Source organism: Esox lucius, chromosome 16 (genome assembly GCF_011004845.1).
Source record: "Esox lucius isolate fEsoLuc1 chromosome 16, fEsoLuc1.pri, whole genome shotgun sequence".
Taxonomy (NCBI): domain Eukaryota; kingdom Metazoa; phylum Chordata; class Actinopteri; order Esociformes; family Esocidae; genus Esox; species Esox lucius.
In genome coordinates, this window is record NC_047584.1 from 21,404,544 (window position 1) to 21,424,592 (window position 20,049).

Below are 20,049 nucleotides of genomic sequence, written 5' to 3' on the forward strand. Positions count from 1 at the left end.
ATGAATTAAATAAGCCAGTAAGTACTATTTACCTGTATGGATTATTAAATACATATCACCCAGTGTAAGTCCAACTAAGAGTAACAGGAAGAACCCGTACGTATGTGTGAGTCTGTGTTCTTGTGTGTTTGCCTGCAATACATGTATCATGACTCATTTAGTATAAGCAGTGTAAAACCAGTAAAAATAACCAATAAGAATACATGTTGCCAGTTCTTCAAGAGGGATATTTTATGCTTAGGAATTAGCTTTAGGTTGGGAGTTAGGTTAAGAGGAAAAAACAGATCAGTGTGTGTGTGTGTGTGCGCGTGTTTGTGCGCAGGGGTGTGTTTAGATCTGTCTGTCTGTCTGTCTGTAGGCCAGGGTGCTTCTCTCAGAGCAAGGCGGCCAGGCCTGCGTTGCATTGTTAAATCCTGCACTCGGGACATTCTCTCATTCCTTTCCAAATGGCAGCCTATTCCCTTTGTAGTGCACTGCATTTGTCCACTTGGTGAACAGTAGTGCACAGTGCATGGAACAGGGTGCAGCTCAGTCTGTGTTAAATGCTAATGATCTACACCGCCTAACATCACATCACAGGGGCCTTGTAGCAGCCCAGCCTCCTGGGGCTCATCAAAGATCCCTGCAATGCTTGATGATTACACATGCCTATCAAAGACACACACACACACACACACACACACACACACACACACACAACCAGGCAGTCAGACACGCACATTACACACACCTCCTGGGGCAACACGCGGTAAAACGCTACACAGCTAAATAGCATTAGTTCAGAGTACACAGACACACCTCCTGAGGCCATGTAAACTACCCACAGCGTACCGGTTCACTCCAGACATCAGTCACTTTAATACGGCCAAAAAAAATCATGTTTTAAGAATGATTCATTACAAAGTGAGTTGCATTGATGGATTTTCAATTATTTGTGTTACAATGTATAGTTCTGGTAATGTCTGAGAACTCTGAACATTTCGTCAGTTCATTTTACTGTTTGTAGGTTATGTGGGTGAAGGCATTTAGTGCATACTATTTCTGTATTGGCTTTCACACATTCCATACATTTACCCATTTAGACAAGTGTGGTTTTGCTTGTGCCCGCTTTCTGAAATAATTGGTTTCATTTTAAAACATTGCTACCTGGAGTCAGTTAACCCTTTATGATACAACAGTTATATACATCTCCGGAAACAATTAAGAGACCACTGCACCTTTTTCTTTCCTTTCCAAAAAAGTCGAAAGGAAGGTTTTGAGTGAGGGATAAACAGTAGGGTTAAAATTAAGAGACCACTGCAAACTGAACGCTTCTGTTCCTCACTCAAAACTTTCCTTTACATTTTTTTGGGAAAGGAAAGAAAAAGGTGCAGTGGTCTCTTCATTTTTTCGACAACCTTAACCATAACCTCCTTAAGATGTTCACTTTCCCTTCTGTCATTGATGTGCAAAAGTAGAATGCTGATTTGAGCTGTGAGAGCACATTGAAATCTATCCTCTCCCTCTCTTTATGACTCTACACATGCATATCTCTCCTGTTACTGCAGACTTGTGTTGCAACAGGCTGTATTCTGTATTCTACATGCTTATTTTACCAAGTAAAATTCACATGCATAAATTAACTTATTTAAAATGGGAAAATACAGAAAAACATGTGGGGTCAGTTGTTCTCCAGAGAATGGTCACTTTATTATGTGCTCCAACCCTAACCACATCCACAGTGTCCTGTCTCAGGCCTTTCGTTTGTTAGTTTTGCATTTGTTGGAAGACTAGCTTCTTCATAAGTGTTATATTCATTTCTTACTTTTCTATGGAGGCTGTGTGGATTCGTTTGTTGTTTTTGCATTTGTTGGAAGACTAGCTTCTTCATAAGTGTTACATTCATTTCTTACTTTTCTTTGCAGGCTGTGTGGATTCACATACTGAAATCCAGATTAAATGGTCTAGCGCTAGAGAGCGTGGCTTCCTCATTGTATTAGTCTGGAGAACCAGGCCCCATGGAAGTGTAGGACACAGTGAATAGTTTCTTCATCGACATTCCTTTATAGATCTGAAAGACATGAGATGATTTCTGTAGTTCATTGTGCGAATTCTTGAAGCAATATTTTGCTGTGTCCTTAACATGCCAAAAACTAATTATAGTTTAAGACAAGGTATAAATTCTGAGTGGTTCTTTGTCAGGTTGGGGGTTTTGCTTAGGCTTATGTTTTTGGAAAGGCTTAATACTAAACAATGTTACAGTGCCTGAGCATATATGAAACTTGTTTCAGGAAATGTTACTCTCTATGGATTGAACATCACAACCACTGGATTTGATGGCTTACTGTATGTGTGGCCTGGCTTGACCTTACATGGCTTGGCTTGCCCCTTGAGGTTTCTAGCCATTAAAGCTGTCCCAAATGGCATCATATTCTCTACACTGCACTACTTTTAACCCAGACCCATAAAACCAACAGCCTAACAAGCTCACTGTGATGCTAAAGATGTAGCGCTGTGGTCAGGCCTGTAACTCAGCATGATTTGACACCACACATGAAAGTGTAACTGGAGGGAAACAGACTGGATTAGCTATCTAATTATCTACTGCCACGATAGTATATAGGCAGTGTAGCTTGCAACTCAGAGGCTGTCTGAGCCTCAGATATATTCATAAACCACTCGAAACCAAAAAGGTATTCACAAACCATTGTCTCCTTCTGCCCCTATCCAAATCTAAAGCAAATGACACCAATAAAAACGAGTTGTTTCTTAAGGCCGTGCATCCCGCACTCAAAGGCAATCTGTGCAACATCACAATATATCTACAAAGCACGGACATTTCACTCCCCTGTCCAAGTCTGAAACAAATGTCTCTAATAAAAGTCTAGAAAAGATGCCTCTGATGTTTTCTCAGAGTCAGTCAAAGATGTTTCGAAAACCACGGTCACTCATTTCACTGTCCAGGCTAAAGCAAATGTAGCCAATAAAATCGACGACTTCCCTTGACATGGGGAAGGCCTGAAGGTGTTTTTAAATTGCCACTGTGAAATATGCATCAAGGGGCAGGGGGTTGTCTCTAGCTACCGGCCTCCAGCCGTAGTGGTGTGTTGTTGTTGTTATTATTCTGTCTGTTTGTGACGCGCCCAAATGGCCCCCGCACCCTATTTCCTAAGTACAGCACCATAGGGCGCTGGTTGACAGTAGTGCACCCTGTGAGGAAAAGGGTGTCATTAAGGACACACAATTTTTTTGTTTCTTCAGTTTGATCACAGCTGACTGTGTAGATGACATTGGCATGTTGTCTAATCTAAAAGCAATCGAGAAAGGAAAACATACTTGTTGGGTTTTGTTCTACTGGTAGAAGGAAGGTCCAGGTGTTTTCGGATCTCCCGTAATATCTCTGCAGTGGAAGGCGCTGTGCACATATGGGCTGCTTGCAGCGCTAATAGAGGACCAACAGTAATTGTGATAGATGGGAAAATTAGAGGAACATGGTTTACTTGGTACAATGCGCCAGCCAATTCTACTCAGCAAAGAATCAAGGAATGGAAAACAAAAGCGTTGTGTTGTTGCTGTGCAATTCAGTTGAAGAGTTAGGTTACGAGAAACATAATATGTTCAGCTACGTTACGTGAAGGGCTTGAACCAAGTATCACCGGATTGCAAACAAGCCATCCAGGAAGGTCCCACTTATAATTGAGGGTGACTAAACTAAGTGAGCATTGGAAAACACTGGATTCCTTTAAGTGCCTCAATTATGTATTTTTCCTTTAGAAACTAGAGTAAACAGAATGAAAATGACATGGTTGCAGTTCTCGGTGTGCGCATAACAATTGTATGTTTAATAATAACTTGTAATTAGCATGTAGCGTATCACATTCCATATCTGGATCTGATGTGAACATGTAACACATTATAGAGGGTCCACTTACCATGCCAGAACTACTTATGTATGAAAAACTAGGTTCCAGTCCCTTCTCTCATTCTCCCTTTTAACTTAACTTACGGTCTACAATAATTATTGTGCTGAAGAGTACCTCAGGGGGGTTTCAGGACAATGCTATTCTCTCTTCTCAGAGATTTGTTTCATAGCCTAGCCCTCTTCTTGAAATCACACCACCATCCTCAACTGTTTCATAAGTGGATTTATTAGAGGTGATATTATTGTTGATATCTACAGGGGAAATCCATTCAGACACAATCAGTGGTAAGTGACACTCAAATTATGCCTTTATGTTTTGCAGTCATGAAGAGATTCACCCACGGGCACGTTCCTAGTCTTCCCGTCTTGTATACTACACAACCTTGCAGTCATTGAAAGTCAACAATAATTCTGTTTTTGACAACTGGTCCAGTTCTATTAGATGATAGTGGAAATAGAATTATCTTATAGTAATGGCACATATACAGTATACGCATGTTAACTTTTATACATACGGTGACATGTGACTAAATGTCTGATTTCTGTATTAATCAGATTATCAATTTATGTTTTATGGTGTCAGACTAAGCCTTGGCGGTATCAACAGAAATCAGTATTGCGATAAGTGGACCCAATTACCTCTAACTGTCACGATTGATGGTGGAGACGAACTAGGCGCAGGCGGATCGTAGGCGATGTAGGCTTTTTTAAGGAAAACAAACACCGAGTGTACAAAAACAAACGTAATGAGAGTAAAGGGGCTGAACTTCAAACAGCAGAACGAAACACTCACCACGTACTTGTGAACATGCAAACGGAGACATGGGACGAGTCAACAACAATGATTGAGAAGTATGGGGAGCAGAGGGGAAACATTTAAACACATACTAATGAAATGATTGGGACCTGGTGTGAATGATTGAAGACATGTGACACGAAACAAGTCCGGGATGTGTTTGTGAGTGACGGGAACAGGGGATGCACGGCACGGTGGCGCTGAACCTATAGACCGAAACAATATACACCGATTAGCCATAACATTATGACCACTGACAGGTGAAGTGAATAACACTGATAATCTCGTTATCATGGCACTAGGTGGGATATAGTAGGAAGCAAGTGAACATTCTGTCCTCAAAGTTGATGTGTTAGAAGCAGGAAAGATGGGCAAGCGTAAGAATCAAATTATGATTGCTAGACGACTGGGTCAGAGCATCTCCAAAACTGAAGCCCTTGTGGGGTGTTCCCGGTCTGCAGTGGTCAGTACCTACTAAAAGTGGTCCAAGAAAGAAAAAGCGGTGAACCGGCGACAGGGTCATGGGCAGCCAAGGCTTATTGATGCACGTGGAGATCGAAGGCTGGCCTGTGTGGTCTGATCCAACAAACGAGCTACTGTAGCTCAAATTGCTGGCACTGAAATGTGTCAGAACACAGTGCATCGCAGTTTGTTGCTTATGGGGCTGCGTAGCTGCAGACCAGTCAGGGTGGCCATGTCCATTTCTGAAAGTGCCTGCAATGGGCACGTGAGCAACAGAACTGGACCATGGAGCAATGGAAGAAGGTGGCCTGATGAATCCCATTTTCTTTTACATCACGTAGATGGCCGGGAGCGTGTGCGTACCTGGAGAACACGTGGCACCAGGATGCACTGTGGGAAGAAGTCAAGCCGCAGATGACAGTGTGATGCTTTGGGCAATGTTCTGCTGGGAAATCCTTCCATTCATGTGGATGTTACGTTTACATGTACCACCTACCCAAGCATTGTTGCAGACCATGTGCACCCTTTCATGGCAACGGTATTCCCTGATGGCATTGGCCTCTTTCAGCAGGATAATGCGCCCTGCCACAAAGCAAAAATAGTTCAGGAATGGTTTGAGGAACACAACAACGAGTTCAAGGTGTTGACTTGGCCTCCAAATTCCCCAGATCTCAATCCAATCGAGTATCTGTGGGATGTGCTGTCCAAACAAGTCTGATCCGTGGAGACCCCATGTTACAGACACAATCAGGGAAACGAAAAGGGTGTTTTAATGGTGGCTGGGATGGAAGGACTGAGGCCAGGCTGGAGGGGTTGGGGCTGGGCAGGTAGGTGGGTAAGTGGCAGACAGGACAGCGGCTAGGCAGAGCGGGTGCCTGACAGGCGGGCAGGTGGAGCTGTTTGGAGGCTTGGTAAGGTGGATCTTGGTAACAGGGAATAAACAGGGTTAGTAGGAAGGTACAACTAAACTGGGTGCTGTGAACGTTACTAACTAGTAGTGAATAACAACGATCTAGCGCCGGCTGGACGGAAACCAGGGTATTTAAAAGCAGGCTGATGAGGGAAGGAATAGCAGGTGTGGAGACTTGAGTAGCAGTGGGGGAAAGCCCCACATACACCAGACAGGAGAGAGGGAAAGCCTGGCTCGGACTTACAGGAGGTGGATGCGGAGGGCGTGACACCCCACCTCGCAACTTAACCGGACTTAAAGGATCTGCTGCTAACATCTTGGTGCCAGATACCACAGCACACCTTCAGAGTTCTAGTGGAGTCCATGCCTCGAAGGGGTCAGGGCTGTTATGGCGGCAAAAGGGGGGACCTACACAATATTAGGCAGGTGGTCATAATGTTATGGCTGATTGGTGTATATCACAATAACTTTGTGTTAAAAAAGGCTGAGTACAATTGTTGCGTATTCCAATGCAGTTTTGACATTCTGCTAACTAAATGTGTGGAATATACATTAAGAAGTACCTCGATAAGAATATTTATTGTTAACAAAGTAATTGGTTCCACTTATGAAGAGATTTTTGTTGACATCGCCCAGCCCTGTGCCTGACTACCACCTTTCTAAGTTGAAGAGGTAGTCCACCTCTAGAAACACAATACACAAACGTCGGAAAGCCCAGGTTCCATCAGTGGATAATATAAACAGTGGGCATTTGATTACTATTTGGGTGCATGCTCATTTATGGGTCATTCTGTGTGTGTACATGGTTGTGCGTGCACATTCTTTTAATGCAGGTTAATGTACAGTAGCCTGATTTAACTGTAAAAAGGTCTTAAAGAGGTTTTAAATCCAGAGGTGCAACCTTGCAATACTTCTAGGAATGCTTGCAAAGCAAACTCTACAGACCAGACCGTCAATGGGAGAAATGGAAAATGCATCCTCAGTAAATGCTTAAGGCATACAACCAAGAGTCAAGACAATGTCTTAAGTAGCTGAAATTGGTTTCAATCTACGATGCCCACAAGCTTCTCTATTGATCTAAACGCAAGCTGAATGGCCTTGCTATAAACGTCTGAAAAAATGGATAAGCCCAATACTCTCCAAAATAAAATTAATTAGACAAATGTTTAGTTTTCTTGTATCTTGTAGTTATACATACGAGTTATGCATAACAAACCTCTCAAAGAAAACAAAGGCTAGTTAGGTTTGTGTTTTACATGTTTTTATACACACAATCAGTAAATGACAATCTCTCTGCAATATCAAATAATTCTTCATTATTTCAGGGCGATTTCTAAATATGTCCTAAATCTCCATGGTATTCCACTTCAAACAATGACATATGTTAACGGAGTACAAATCACAACTTTAGGGAAAAACAAGGGCAAATACTTCAATGAGCATGTACATAAATCCTGATGTTTTCATCTGAGCCATGGCCTCTCTCTAGTGTCTCCAGTCCATTCACAGCAAATATAGGCTACAATATCCATATAGGCTGCCGATCCCTGGCTATATCAGCTCAAGGTTGCAGTGTCTGTAGTTTCAATAAGCACAGTTACTTGCACGTGCTGGGTTCAGAAACGGGAGTCATGAAATTAAGCTAGATAGGGAGTCAACTGGCCTGTTTTCCCCAGAGAATGTAGTCAGGCCCGATTAACGGGAACACCGCCAAGGGCCCTGCTGCGAATCTACTGAGCTTCATCTAGATTCGATCCGTTCCCACACTCCTGTGCGTGCATTGAGAAAGTGAGATTAAACTGACTAGCTGGATGTGTAGCAGAAGTGAGACAGTGGCGTAATTGAATAATTGCTGTTCACCCATACAATCCCTCCCTCAGCGGCCGGATGGTCTCATTCTCATCAGATCAGCGTTATATTAACCATGACACAGGCCCAACCACCACATTAATTAATGCACTGAATCAATTACAAATTAGTCAATTTGGAGAATTCCTACAGGAGTCTGCTCATTACCACCGTACCGATGGAGTCACGATACTGCAAGAGTGCCAATCTACGTTTTCACCGCACCCGTTCTCTTTTTCTTTCCCGTCCGCCTCCATCTCTGTCACCTCCCAGTCTCGGTCTCGACCTCACATTTACCCCTTAATCTGGTCCGTCATTCACCACCTATTCAGATAGAATGGCACCTCTCCCTGTTGATCTCACTGTACCTTAGGTAACCCACGAGATGTGTTCTGTTCTGGAAACTTGGCTTTACCTCCTCTAGGTTTCCCTAAGCCTTTTCAGAGACCACTTTGCCTTCCTGCTGTTGATTACAACCTGAAACCACTAGGCCAGCGCTAACATAAAACTCTGGGAGTGTAGCATAGGGGGAAAAAATGCCTTTAGTTCCTGTACAAATGCTTTTGATGTCATACACTGAGACCAGAGCCATTCATTTCCTGTGTCGCTGGTGCGAGTTGGCTTTGATGACAGAGGGTTTTCAGCTCAGTTTGGGAGCTGTCGTGGAGGTAAATAAATATACAGGAGATACAGGAGGATATACCTTCTGACTGGAGTTGCTAGGGGAGAGAGAAAAAGAGAGAGGCCAGAGGAGTAGAGAAAGAGATTAACGGAGAGGAAAAGAGGGAGCTAGAAGGAAAGAGAGGAAGGGGCGAGGGAGCAGGCTGACATCTGTTCTCAGTAACAGACATGACTAGAAGCAGTCAGTTTTAAACAATAAGTAAGGTTGGCTTTAAACAGTGGCCTTTTGTCTTTTTATTAGCCTTCAATGTGTTAAAGGTTATGGGTTTTGACTGAGATGATGGTGGGCTGTGATAGAGGTAGACGTGTTTTACATGATTATCTGGTGGACAGAGACTCTCAAAACGTGTGTGTGTGTGTGTGTGTGTGTGTGTGCGTGTGCGGCGCGTGCGTGAGTGCATACATCTGTTTGTGCCACCTGCCAAGACAAGGCTCATGCATCACTTTCCATTGCTGTTGATGTCAAGTCCTGTACTGCCGTTCCAGGCAAAGTAAGCACTCCTCCTCCAACTCTAAATATAAATCCACAAGGAAGAGATTAAATGTATTATAGAGGGTCCACTTACCACCCCAGAACTACTTGTGCATGTTTGAAATTGGATGCCAATATTCCCACCATCAAGGTGGTGAAAGAGTAATAACCTGATGAAACGTGGTTATTAATGTCTCAGTCGGAAGAGTCTGAGGGCTTGTGTTTCACTTGTCTATATATGATTGTCTGTCTGAGGCTGAAATAAGCAAACTCCACATTTGAATTGTTTTTTGTAATTGAATGAGCATGAGCTAATTATTAAAGTGAGGAAGAGAATGATTGTGATAGAGGGACAATGGCAGGAAGAGAGGAGGGGGAAATGAAGCGGTAAAAAAGGAAAGAAACGATCTGTACCATTCTGAGAGAGAGAGAGAGAGAGAGGGAGAGAGAGAGAGAGGGAGAGGCATGGAGATAAAGGAAGCATGGTTGTTCTTAATCACTGTGGTGCCAGATCGATAGCACCGTGGCACGGTTCATTATCTGGAATGCGATGAAGAGGAAAGGAATTAGTCGTGTGAAGAGCTAGAAGGATGAAGACATTGTAAGGCAAATCCCACCCCACACACACACGCACACACAACCCTGGTCAAATGAGTCCACTACGTAAGGGATGAGGGTGCCATTTGGTCCAGCCACAGTGGAACAGGCAGGGTTACGGGGAAACCAGACGTCATGCAGAGCAAAAATGATTTTCTCATTTCCCCTGTCGCTTTTCTCAGGATTTAAGGTGTATCAGTGTGTTTGGTGGGCACATTCATTTGAGGCACAGATCTCCTACAGCCCCCCTTCTCTCTCTCTCTCTTGCTTCCTCATCCTCTTCTCTGGCCCTGTGGTGAGAGGGAGTGAAGAGGATGAAAGGAGCCAGTATCCACCGGGACATCCTCCCTTATTTCATCCTTCCAGTACTTTCTCTCTCTGCCCTAATAATCACTACACACACACGCACAAATACCCACAAATTCACACACACGCACCCACACCTGTGTAGTGCTAGTCAGTTGCGCTCAGTTTTGCAACACTTTTTAATTCTCTTTTAGCCCTAAGAACTGTGGACCAAAATGGCACCCAATTCCCTCTGCCAGTGCAATAAACAGGGCTCCCATTTGGGATCATCCCTTTACAGCCACAGCAGAGCAATGTAAAACAAGGTCTCATATTCTCCCTCAAATTGTGTTTGCTGTAGATCCTACCTCATATGCCACCATGCAGAAAATAGTTAACGTGTGTGCATACACAGTCACGTGTGCTACAATGAAGAGATTGAGCCGATAGAGTGTTCACAACATTCAGCAGACGTTAAGATACTGTGTTTGTCTGTCATCTCTCAGAGGAGCCAGATGGTCGTTCCATCCTTAACAAATCCAAAGACATTATTAAGGAATGCTGACACACACAATCACAGTCTGACACCGCAGTCGGTCTACTTTCTGAAGCAGCCATTCTGAGCAAGACATTTAAGGGGAAAACATATTTAGAGTGAATACCTCAGCAGTACTCAAGCAAAGTCTTGAGCGCCATCAATAAACACAGGTATGGCTGATAAAGTATTTATCTTTTATCCAAGTCCAGAGAACAACCTGTTAGTTGCCTTACAGACTTACTCTGCTGGTTTTTAATGTTTGTTTAATAGCAAAATACTGCCTTCTGTTTGATGGTATGCACTGATTATGACACAAACCTGCCTTTGAATGGATTAAAGAATTGCCTGCAAAAACTAAGAAAGAAACCGAGATATTACCACACATAATCACTGTCCTTTCCAGATGGAATTTGACGTTCCAAGGAGACTTCTTTCCCATTCCAATCTCTGTCCTCTCTTTAGCTTCTCCACTGTGTGTGGAGTGTCATGGCGTTTTGTGTTTGTGCTGACGGTGATGTGATGTTCAGTACTTACCTTGCGGGGCTAACTCATCACCACGGCTGACAACAGAGTGCCGCACTGTCATAAACCATCACAATCAAACACAAGACAAGACATCCAAGCTGAGAACCGTGACTTCACTGGGACTTTTCAAAGTCACCAGGCAGGGTGCACTGTACTGTAGAAGCTCGATTGGTCTGTGATGATAGTGACCCTATCAACATATTTATACTCACCTGATAATCTCCACTACTCTCTCAATTACAGTAATATTATCTGTCTGCATGTAACTTTATGTGCAGGTGTAAATTCAAATGCACCTGTTCAGATGTTAGCAGATCTTAGCGGATTCCTGGTGTGAAAGGCACTGGTTTGATTGGCTCAAGCCATCGCCTCCCAAAACAAAATTCCCCACTAATCTTGTGCACCAGGCCCCAGTTGCTAAATTTTAGCGCTGTTGCGGGGCAGCTAAGCGTACTGCAGCTCAAGTTTCCCTTTATTTTGATTAGCTTGTAGTTACTACCACTAAAGCCACCTTCAAAGTGGTTATTGTGCCAGTCTTATGGAATATGTGCTCTAGGTAATATCCTGGGGATTATGTTGTCTACGTCTTGTGTTTTGTATAACTGTATTTTGTGTTTTTAGTGTCTTTAAAGAATGAACCATTTTAGTGTCTTTAAAGAATGAACCATTGGTTGGGAAAGACTTATTCTGGGCTGCAAAATAGCTAAATATCTTATATAGGCAAAACTCGTATGAGATATACTGTGTCTAACACAACCCTCAGTTCAAGACTCTGAAATGAGAAGGCTAACAGTGATTGAGGTGACAGTGCAGACATGTCCTTTATTAGAAGGTTATGACAGGCTCAGCTAACCACTAGTCTCTAAAACCAGAGAGCTAGTTCCTCAGTCTCTGGATGACTACAGTTCAGATGTTCGTACAACGTGGGGAGGTATTTGGAATTAAACACACAGAGGAAAGTGCTGTTGCTGCCTTTCCCTTAGCACATGAGAAAATAATTGATTTTGCATGAGCACAATTCCCAACCAAACTTTCTGACGCACATACCCATACTAGGGATTTGTTGTGAGAGTTGTTCATTTGATGAGAACATTCCCCAAAACCTTTTTTTTTCTCCATTTCTGAATGTGCAGGAAAAGCTAGCTGGTTACCAGACCTTGTGTTGTTACCCAATGTCTGGCAACCCAAAACTACTGTAGCTGAACCCTAATATCAACCACATAGACCTTTACTATGGATTTAACTAAACTCCAGTATCAACCCCAGGGAGATAGACCACTATTAGGGATTTAACTAAATCCCAGTATCAACCCCAGGGAAATAGACCTCTAATAAGGATTTAACTAAACCCCAGTATCAGCCCCAGGGAGATAGACCTCTACTAGGGGTTTAAGTAAATCCCAGGCTCAACCCAAGGCAGATAGACCTCTAATAATGATTTTATCAGAAACCGGCCACTATGGTCACCCCTTTCTGAGTGGGCATCCTGATGTTGAGCTATAATCCTGACTGCTCCCTGTCCTCAATCTGAATGTGCATATATCTCTGTGACCAATATAGGTCACAGACAGATATGTACATTCAGATTGAGGACATGCATCATATGTTCAAATTTCAACTGCTTCACAAATATAATGTACAGTGTGGAGAACAAGTATATGATACACTGCCGATTTTGCGGGTTTTCCTATTTACAAAGCATGTAGAGGTTTATCATAGGTACACTTCAACTGTGAGAGACTGAATCTAAAACAAAAATCCAGAAAATCACAATGTATGATTTTTTTATAATTAATTCGCATTTTATTGCATGACATAAGTATTTGATCACCTACCTACCAGTAAGAATTCCGGCTCTCAAAGACCTGTTAGTTTATCTTTAAGAAGCCCTCCTGTTCTCCACTAATTACCTGCATTAACTGCACCTGTTTGAACTTGTTACCTGTATAAAAGACACCTGTCCACACACTCAATCAAACAGACTCCAACCTCTCCACAATGGCCAAGACCAGAGAGCTGTGTAAGGACATCAGGGATACAATTGTAGACCTGCACAAGGCTGGGATGGGCTACAGGACAGTAGGCAAGCAGCTTGGTGAGAAGGCAACAACTGTTGGCGCAATTATTAGAAAATGGAAGAAGTTCAAGATGACGATCAATTTCCCTCACTCTGCGGCTCCATGCAAGATCTCACTTCGTGGGGCATCAATGATCATGAGGAAGGTTAGGGATCTGCCCAGAACTACACGGCAGGACCTGGTCAATGACCTGAAGAAAGCTGGGATCACAGTCTCAAAGAACCATTAGTAACACACTACGCCGTCATGGATAAAAATCCTGCAGCGCACGCAAGGTCCCCCTGCTCAAGCCAGCGCATGTCCAGGCCTGTCTGAAGTTTGCCATTGACCATCTGGATGATCCAGAGGAGGAATAGGAGAAGGTCATGTGGTCTGATGAGACAAAAATAGAGCTTTTTGGTCTAAACTCCACTCACCGTGTTTGGAGGAAGAAGGATGAGCACATCCCCAAGAACACCATCCCAACCATGAAGCATGGAGGTGGAAACATCATTCTTTGGGGATGCTTTTCTGCAAAGGGGACAGGACGACTGCACCGTATTAAGGAGAGGATGGATCGGGCCATGTATCGCGAGATCTTGGCCAACAAGGTCCTTCCCTCAGTAAGAGCATTGAAGATGGGTCATGGCTGGATTTTCCAGCACGACCCGAAACACACAGCCAGGGCAACTAAGGAGTGGCTCCGTAAGAAGCATCTCAAGGTCTTGGAGTGTCCTAGCCATTCTCCAGATCTCAACCCAATAGAAAATCTGTGGAGGGAGCTGAAAGTCTGTTTTGCCCAGCGACAGCCCCGAAACCTGTAGGATCTGGAGAAGGTCTGTATGGAGGAGTGGGCCAAAATCCCTGCTGCAGTGTGTACAAACCTGGTTAAGAACTACAGGAAACGTATCATCTCTGTAAATGCGAACAAAGGTTTCTGTATCAAATATTAAGTTCTGCTTTTCTGATGTATCAAATACTTATGCAAGAAAATGCAAATTAATTACTTAAAAATCATACAATGTGATTTTCTGGATTTTTGTTTTACATTCAGTCTCTCACAGTTGAAGTGTACCTATGATAAAAATGACAGACCTCTACATGCTTTGTAAGTAGGAAAACCGGCAAAATCAGCAGTGTATCAAATACTTGTTCTCCCCACTGTATATAATTCCAAAATGATTAACCCTTTTACCCAATCAGTATGATTGAACATATTTGTTTCTAAAATGATAAAGCATTTTTACCAACTTGTCAGTGTAGTTGCCTTGGCAACCAAAATAAACAGATATGTTAGCCTAGCCTACCGTTCCAGCTCGCTATTATAAAAATGTATTCAAGATTCAACAATTAAAATTGTTTTGTTATGAAAAGCAACTCAAATAATTAATTCAAAGAAACAGTAAGTAGCGTCTTTCAAGCCAACCAAAAATGAGTATTCAACAATACCCTGGTTTATAGTATGTTAATGTCGGGATAAGGGCTTAGTGTGACAGGGTTGTAAAGCCCCAGTGAGATCCAGTGTCTTCATCCATCCATTCCACACTTTAACACCTACACCCACACACACCAAAACATACACACAGACTTAGGCAGATGTGCACATACACATGCTAGTACTCACACACCCACAAAACAGCTGACACGCACCATTGCAAAACACTGGTGCATTCATACACACACAAACCAACACAGACACGCACGCATGCACACACACACACACACACAGACACACACACAACCAGCTCAATACTTGAGGAAATGAGAGGTAATCGTGCTAAAGTGTGTTCAGTCGACCCAACATCTTGTCGTTACACACCTATCCCTCTCTCTCTGTCCCTCTCACTCTTTTTCTCTCTGTCACTCTATCTGTCACTCCTGCTCTCCCTGTCTCGCTCTTTCTCTATGTCTGTCTCTGAACTGGAACAGGTGGAGTTTTAATTATGCATTAAAATATACAGGGACCCTCTCCGATCCACCTGACTGCACTCCTCCTCCTGCTATGTACCCCGCCATTGCTCCTCTCTCTCTCTCCTCTATCTTGTTCTCCCTCACTCCTCCGCTCTTTCTCTTCTAACCCCCACCCCCCCACCCCACCCCCAGTCCCCATCTTCCTCCCCCTTCTTTAGAAGTTGAGGATTGAAGGACACCATTTCAAGCCTGGGCACGTCTCAGAGACTGAAGTGAGGGTTTTGTTCCGCTGCCTGGCACACTTCCGCTCACAGATGCCAGAGTGAGCATTTGGAGGGAGGGTGGAGGAGTGAAGATGAAATCCCACTTAATCTACTGAATCTGCCCTGTCCTGTTTCTCTTCTGTTCTGTTCTCTCTTCCAGGACTGTGACGTAGCTGGTAGTCCATGAATATTTAGGATATTCAACTGCTGCTATCTAAGCATCTAAGCCACTTTTATCAACATGCTCCTCTACTTCCTTTCTCCTTCTCTATCAGCCTCTCCTCTGTTTTTCTCGACACCACCCTTATAACATATGTCACGTTTCTTCTGTGTTACTTTCTAGTAAACAGATGAGTGGCTGCAGTGTGTCAGTATCTCCTCGTTTTTATCTAATTGATGACACTACAATGTTGTTGCACACACCAAGTACCTTTTTATCACGCTAATAAGTACACCAACTCTTTGGCATGGAATAGTAGGTCATGTACTCCTCTTCTCTCCACTCCTCTTTTCTCCTCTCCTCTGTAGTGGGATTGTCTGCTACACTACCTGTTGCTCTCACGGCATAATGGCCCCATCAGTTTCATTATCCACCGGCTGTAGCAAGATTCATCTGCATTACAATAAAAGGTTTTCAGCATTACCATGTGTTTGGCACATCACACCCTAAACCGTAGTATGGCCAAACCCAGGGCAGATACATAAACACACTTTCTTTGTGTGCCTTTTTCTGGTTTAGGCTTTCACTTCGCAGCCTGAGTTTTTGGCATTTTGGTCCAGACTGTCAGGTCTTCTTCCACCTCTGTGTGGTTTTGAGAGCCCGGCGATGTGGAGCACTGTCCCCTTGATGGTTTAGCATTAAAAGCAATCCAGGACAACGCCTGGTAAGGCTTTATATTTAGCAGGTAATTTACCTTTCTAATTACAGGGCTGCTAAGGAGAGAAATATAAGTAGTTGACCTGTGACAGCAGGATGTAAATGACTGTAATCTCAAAATGGCAGTTTGTTTTTGCCCTTTCCACTCTAGCAGGCAGCTTGGTGCTAACAAAGGCCTGTCAGCAACAGGAGGGTTGCCAGGTCGACTCCCTGGTCCGATGGGGAAAATATATTTTAGGAAGTGAGATGGAAACCAGGGGACTGCATTAGCTCCCCAGCTCTTCATCCACCACACCTGTGTTTTATGCGCTATTAGGTAACACAAATCTGAAGAGTCATGCTGCACATGTACGTGCCATCTTTTCCTCTCCCTCTGGCCCAGTCTGAGGAGTATTGACTCGGTGGCTGGAAAAGAACACGAATGAAAGCAGAGAAGGGGAGGTAAATAGTCCTTGAGTGTGAACAAAGAAGAAAAGAGAGAAAAGAGCCCTAAAAAAAAAATCTGCATTGCAAAGTTTAATCCTTTAATTAAATGACTCAAAGTAAAATGTATGCTTTTTCTGTATTTTTGGGGATGCTGGCAGAAGGTTTCTGAGGTTGCCAGGTAACTGGTACAGGAAGTACTATTGGTTTGTGGTTGGTGCGTGGTCTGGCAGTGAGGACAGACTGTAAAGACACACTCTGACAGGAGGGGAAGGAGTCTAATGGAAGTGCTGTGCCCATAGCAGGGTCACCATTCTCAGACTCATGCTGGTCCCCAAGCCCTCTCAGCTGCAGCTCCAGGGTCATTAGAAGAGTGACCTCCAAAAGCATGGATGGATGCTGCATCTGTGCCTGAGCGCCTTTGTGGGTGTGAAAGACTCAGCCCCTAGCCCTCTGTCCTTTGCCACTTACACTCCTGTCTCGTTGGTAACATACAGACAGACATACACAAACATAGCAGGATGTTATACGACTGTAACTAGATCTGTAAATCTACGTCATCACTCGTTGTATTCTGTCTAAACCCTTTAGATACTGTGTCAGCCTTTACTGCCTCTCTACCTCGAACATTATGCATATATATTATATATTTTCGTTGCTGACTTTGTCTCTCAGATGGCATCAAGCACCTTTATGATGCTCTTTGTATTAAACGTCAAATAGCTGGATTCCGCAGACCTAGACCTGATGCTCCTAGCTGGCTGTAGTAGTTTGTAAGCTACTAAACAGATGACGACTCAGGACTTTGTGTCCCAAACTAACATCATGTAGTGCACTAGTTATGACCAATGCATAGGGGAGTGCACTATGGACGCTAAGGGTGCAATATGGGACACAGGTGACATGACTCTTCAAGCACTGGTTGAAAAAGACTAAAATAGCTGCCTTCCATGTCTATTAAGTGAATGTGGTCGATCATGACAGCACCATGACTGCTCCTGCCACTTTTGGGCCGGCCTGGAGTGATGACAATGGGGCCTGACAGCAGTCGGTGACGGGCCTCTGAGCTTGAGCGCTGGTGGCAGCAGCAGTGCCGGTGACTGACTCCTTAGTAGTTTAGCGCTGTGCTCAACGTCAGTATTCAACGTTTGTCCACAAAAAGCTCAACGTCAGTATTCAACGTTTGTCCACAAAAAGCTCAACGTCAACGATTGTCAGTAGTAGCATGTGTTAATATGTACTCGTCATTTATGTTGTTTTGTGCATATTAAATTGGCATTCCAAAACCTCTGCTGGTATCAACAGAAATGACATGTAAAAATATAATTATATTAGTTTAAGTGCGGTAATGAATTCTTATGCCTACCGTTAAAGTGCTCCTCTGTGCATTGCGGTGGGAAAGGTCCAGCACATCTGTGTTCCTACAAATGCAGTGAGTGTAAGTCGAGACGACTTTCCTGTGACATAATCAGACCTTGCAAAGCAAGTGGAAGTCACAGGCCAAAACAAACACCACCATCTTGTCTGGCTTCAATTAGTTTTTTCACACTTTTTACAAACTATTCAGCACGATTGTCATACCAGACCTTCTCACTCTGATAAGACGCTGCAATGTCCAGCCTCTTTTCAATGCTATGCAAGAATGCTCCATATCAGGAAATCAGCGCAGAGGGCGTTGTCTATTAGATGTGACGTTGCGTCAGTCTAGGAGGGTTTTAGTCTCAGGAGGGTTTTAATATACACATCCAGTGACCTTGCTTACATGTGTGTGTGTGTGTGTGTGTGTGTGTGTGTAAGTTGGGTGTGAGCGTGTTTGTGTTAGATGGGGTGGGAGGGTGTTTGTTTGTCAGTCTGCTTATGTACTAGTCAGATGAAGTGCACCATGCCTGGAAAAGAGCACCATTTTAGAGACAGCCTCTTTGTCTTTCCCCGCTAATGACAGTGACCATGACAGGGATGAGGGGAGGACAGTAACGTCACATTGATTCATACCAGCTCTGGCTGGGTGGGTTTGCAAAGTCTCTGCAGTCATTATCCTTTCTAAATGACATTTAAGTGTGAAGTGATTGTGATGCTGATGGCTGTCCTTCTGATTCACCCTACTGAGGAAAGTGGAGACACAACGCGAAGCTGGAAGTTTTAATAGAGTTTTCCTTGACCCCCAGAGGGTCACCTCATTGGGAGTGGCATTGCTGATTGGATAGGTGGGCATTTTTTTCCTAATGGATTCCTTTTCAAAACTTGTCTGTATCAATATGATCATTCAGACTTGTCTGCTACTTGGCAATTCATGGAAACCATAGGACGACCCAAACAGATAAGAACATATGAGCTCTAGGACCCTGCTATAACAGATTGTCTCTCCAGTTTGTTGCTGCTATTATACCTTTAATTCTACTAAGGGCACCGACTGAGACCAAGGTCACTTTTTCAAATCACCATGGGTACACATGTCTACACATACAGTTTAGGTACAACCATTAAGAAATTACACAAAACACATAAAGCAAAACGATCACAGATATCACAAAGAAATACAGCAGCAGATTGTTACATTTGCACAGTGGTTATTCCCCTGATAGCACAGGAACTTGAATTACCCGAAGTCTTTACAAGCAACACAAAAATAAAATTCATCCAGTGATTAAAACAGGCATATGCTTTGGCTGACATCCTGTCTCGTCTCTCTCCTGCCAGTCTATACGGGAGGTGACAGGTTATGTATTGGTGGCTCTGAACCAGTTCGACTACCTGCCCCTGGAGAACCTGAGGATCGTCAGAGGAACCAAGATGTATGAAGACCGCTATGCTCTGGCCGTCTTCCTCAACTACCGCAAAGATGGGAACTTTGGCCTGCGCCAGCTGGGACTGAACAACCTGACAGGTATGTGTTCTTGGTCTGAGATTGATGTCCCCATACATGCCACCTCTGTACGAAACTCTGGGGCCACTCGATTCCTCCGCTACTCCTGTGTTCTCTTAAATTGCCAGTTAAACAAAGACTGCTCATAATAGAAATTTGGAATGAAATAAAACCAGTGCATACCAGTACAGCTGTCCATGTACTGTATCTTCAACATTCTCATCATCGCTTTGTTTCTAAATAATAGTCTGATGCTCTACTTAAAGGGGTTTGTTGAGGTTGACTGCAAATGTTTGTTTTGACTCCAGATGTTTGAAGCCATCCAAGGACAAAGTTTACAATACAAATAGGCACATGCCTATAAAACTTGATGGTCCCTTAATTCCCTCTGTTATTTGACATTCTCTAGGTCTACTCAGCCTAACTTCAGTGAAATGCGTACATTTTCTGACCAAGTGTAAGAATCTCAGAATCTCTGCAAATTCTCTGGTAAATTAAATTAGAGCAGCTTGTGTGTGTGTAGGTGTAAGGCTGTTGTGGTTTCTCTGTTGTACAAAACTCACTCCTAGAGAGAAAAGGATGGTTTGACTTAACTTCTTCCAGGCTATTTATATTTTTCTGAAATGGAGTAATCACTTCA

The 20,049-nt window shown here is 43.4% G+C and overlaps 1 protein-coding gene and 1 long non-coding RNA gene across 2 annotated transcripts in view; one reads left to right on the forward strand and one right to left on the reverse strand.

Annotated features, from left to right (window-relative positions):
* Positions 1-20,049, forward strand: part of LOC105016195 (receptor tyrosine-protein kinase erbB-4) — a 344,454-nt gene that overhangs the window by 198,392 nt on the left and 126,013 nt on the right. The window contains exon 3 of the mRNA XM_013137977.3: positions 19,244-19,430. Coding sequence (XP_012993431.1) covers positions 19,244-19,430 — 187 coding nt within the window. The remainder of the gene's footprint in view (positions 1-19,243; positions 19,431-20,049) is intronic.
* Positions 1,641-4,735, reverse strand: LOC105016194. Its single transcript, XR_828449.3, has 3 exons — positions 4,695-4,735; positions 3,316-3,421; positions 1,641-2,050 (listed from the first exon to the last, which is right to left on the reverse strand). It is a non-coding gene; the product is annotated as an uncharacterized LOC105016194 (long non-coding RNA).